Here is a 2,844-nt window from a genome sequence, read left to right as displayed (position 1 = left end):
CCTTCATCAAAATATGTGTTTTCCTATTTTCTTATATGGTGTTTAAGAGAAAAATGTCTTACTGTTAAATTGTCTATTTTATGAAAGCATAGTCTTGATATTTTCTTACATTTTCTTTTCTAGAAGATTTTTGAAACTGGCTTTCAGTAAATCCCCTAATGGGGATTTCTCTTTCACAGCTGTCCTGACTCCTCTGGATGCTCCCCCTGTGATAGCCCTAGATCTCTCAAAATCCAAATCTCTAGTATCTACCACTGCATCTCCCTCCATTCCAAATGTCTCACCTTCCCCAGACTCAAGATCAACAGGCTTCTCTGGGTTCCCTTCTCTGATAGTAGAGAACTTGGTGGTTTTATTCCATGTTGTTCACTGAAATTTATAGTAAAGATAAACAAGATAGAAGGGATACTGACCAATGCAGCCAAAAGACTAAAAAAAAAAGGTTGGATTAATATGGTTATATGATCCTTCACTGTGCCTCTAAGCCAAAAATAAATAAATCTGAACTATTCCTTTTCCACGTCACATACATATAGTTCTCTCAATTTCCAAGAAATATTTCTGCATCCAGTCAAGGAATCAGGGAATTCTCTAACCTCTGTATGTGGTTAGTTAATAGTGGAAATATTTTTCTCATGGTCCTTTTCACAGCTATTTTCACCTCATTGTTTTTCAGGTTATAGATGAGGGGATTCACTAAGGGAGTAACCACACTGTACTGTACAGAGAAGATCAACTCAAGTGGTGAACCTGAGACTGGCATGAGATGGCGCAGGAAAGCTGAGCCATACAACAGAAGGACTGTAGTGAGGTGAGAGGAGCAGGTGGAGAAGGCCTTGCTACTACCTGAGGAGGAGCTAATGCTCAGGATTGTGGAGACAATACGGGCATAAGAGAAGAAGATCAGGAAAGAGGTTCCAAGTCCACAGGGGACAGTGGTGCTGAGCATAACAGTGAAACTGGTGGAGACATCAGAGCAGGAAAGAGGGAAGAGAGAGGGCAGCTCACAGCTGTAGTGGGGGATAGAATCATCTCCACAGAAGTCCAAGTTCATAGCAGAAAGGATGTTGAAAAATGCGATCAGAAGACCCAGGGCCCAGGATGCCCACACCAGTGCCTTACAGAGCAAATTGCTCATCTTCTGTCCATAGAGCAGAGGATGACAGATGGCAGCAAAGCAGTCATAGGCCATCACTGCCAGCAGGCAGACTTCAGTGGCTCCACTCATAAGCAAAAAGAAGACTTGAGCCAGGCAGCCCTTCACAGAGATGGTTTCCTTCTGAGAAAATAGATTCTCCAGCAGCTTTGGCACTGTGACAGAAGAGAAGCAAATATCCAGAAAAGAGAGGTGACTCAGGAAAAAGTACATGGGGATGTGGAGGTGAGGATCTGCTTTGATCACCAGAAGCATCATCAGGTTCCCTGTCATGGTCAGCAGGTAAATCACCAGAAATAGTGCAAAGAGCAGAGCCTGGATGTGGGGGTCAGCAGACAGGCCCAGGAGGATGAACTCATCTACAGTGCTGTGGTTCTCCAAGGCCATTTTAGGGGATTTTGTCTAGAATTAATAACAAAAACAAACCTGAAATCTCTTTTGACCACACTACTACCAGAGCAGAGGATCTTGATCCCAACTGGTTTATAGCTCATATGTGCCTTGATTGATTTTTTTGTCATTTTTCTTTTAAGCCAACAATCATCTTCAGTCAATTACTCTGGGTCAACCCCACAATTATACTCCTTAAGGGTTGATATTCTGTCTCAGAGATTGCTGAAGAAATTTGTGAATTGTCCCAGATCTGAGTAATGAAGGTATCAAAATTTACTTTGTGGAATTCATAGAGTGAATGCTTTAAAACATGTCTTTTCTCTAATCAGTCTCATTGTACTCTGGAGCCCAGGCTAAAAGAGTTTGACCCAGAATGCATGCAATCCCCATTTCCAATGCCCAATGTAAGTCATTGACGCCAAAGAGGTCCTCCCCAATAACTGCTCAGAGTGGATGAGTACATAGAACAGACTATATGGAAAATATGAATCTGCCTAAATTTGGAGGCTCAGTCAGGCAAATAGAAAATCTACGAGAAGACCCAGGATGAAAGAATCCCTTCAGAGAGCCAGAAAGAGAAGGTCATTGGAGGAGAGAGGAAGAAGTTTTCAGAAGAGGTAGGTATACACTGAAGAGCAACCAAGTGAACATTACCAAGCTCTTGGCCTTTATGGCTCAGCCTTCCCTCTGCTCTTGTCTTTTCCTGGGGCCAAGTAGTCTCTATATTCATGAAGACCAGTAGTTTTACACATCAGGACTTGCAGATGATATTTTTTTAGTTAGAAGTCACATTTAGGACATGAACATTGATTATACTGCAGAACTAGAAACTCTTAAAGACTGAAACTTTGGGATGTACATCCTCTGGAGTCTGGCTTGGTCCCATGTTTCTCTCCCAATAACTACAAGGAAGACAATCAAATCTTCAACAAAAAGTATGAAGAGCTTCTCTCTAATAGTTGTAAATCCAATCATGTGGGCATTTATTTAGTTTCAAATGTGATTCTAAATACTGTGCTAGAAGAACCTATGTAGTGAGCGATTCTCAGATATCACAGTTTAGAAAGCAGTTACGAATTAGGCAATCAGAAATTAACCAGCTGAGTTGGCAGCCCAGGAGACAGAGGAGCCAATGTTCTTTATTCCCTGATGTCACAGTCTATAGTCCAACCAAAGACTCAATAACAAGTTGAAATTCATAAGACCCTCAGGGTATTCTATTTAATATGGAATTTTGAAACTTGTGTGATGAAGCCATGACCTTGGATGAGATCTCTTGGGACTCTGGCACCATT

At 41.6% G+C, this 2,844-nt stretch overlaps 1 protein-coding gene across 1 annotated transcript; it reads right to left on the bottom strand.

The window, feature by feature from the left end:
* Window positions 1-571: 571 nt before the first annotated feature.
* LOC101416632 (olfactory receptor 8S1-like) lies at window positions 572-1,543 on the bottom strand. The gene has a single exon (XM_004484423.2). The coding sequence runs from the start codon at window positions 1,541-1,543 to the stop codon at window positions 572-574; it is 972 nt and encodes a 323-aa protein (XP_004484480.2).
* Between the last annotated feature and the right edge of the window lie 1,301 nt (window positions 1,544-2,844).

The sequence above is a fragment of the Dasypus novemcinctus genome, chromosome 12 (genome assembly GCF_030445035.2).
Source record: "Dasypus novemcinctus isolate mDasNov1 chromosome 12, mDasNov1.1.hap2, whole genome shotgun sequence".
Taxonomy (NCBI): Eukaryota; Metazoa; Chordata; class Mammalia; order Cingulata; family Dasypodidae; genus Dasypus; species Dasypus novemcinctus.
This window is presented reverse-complemented; position numbering and strand designations above follow the sequence as displayed.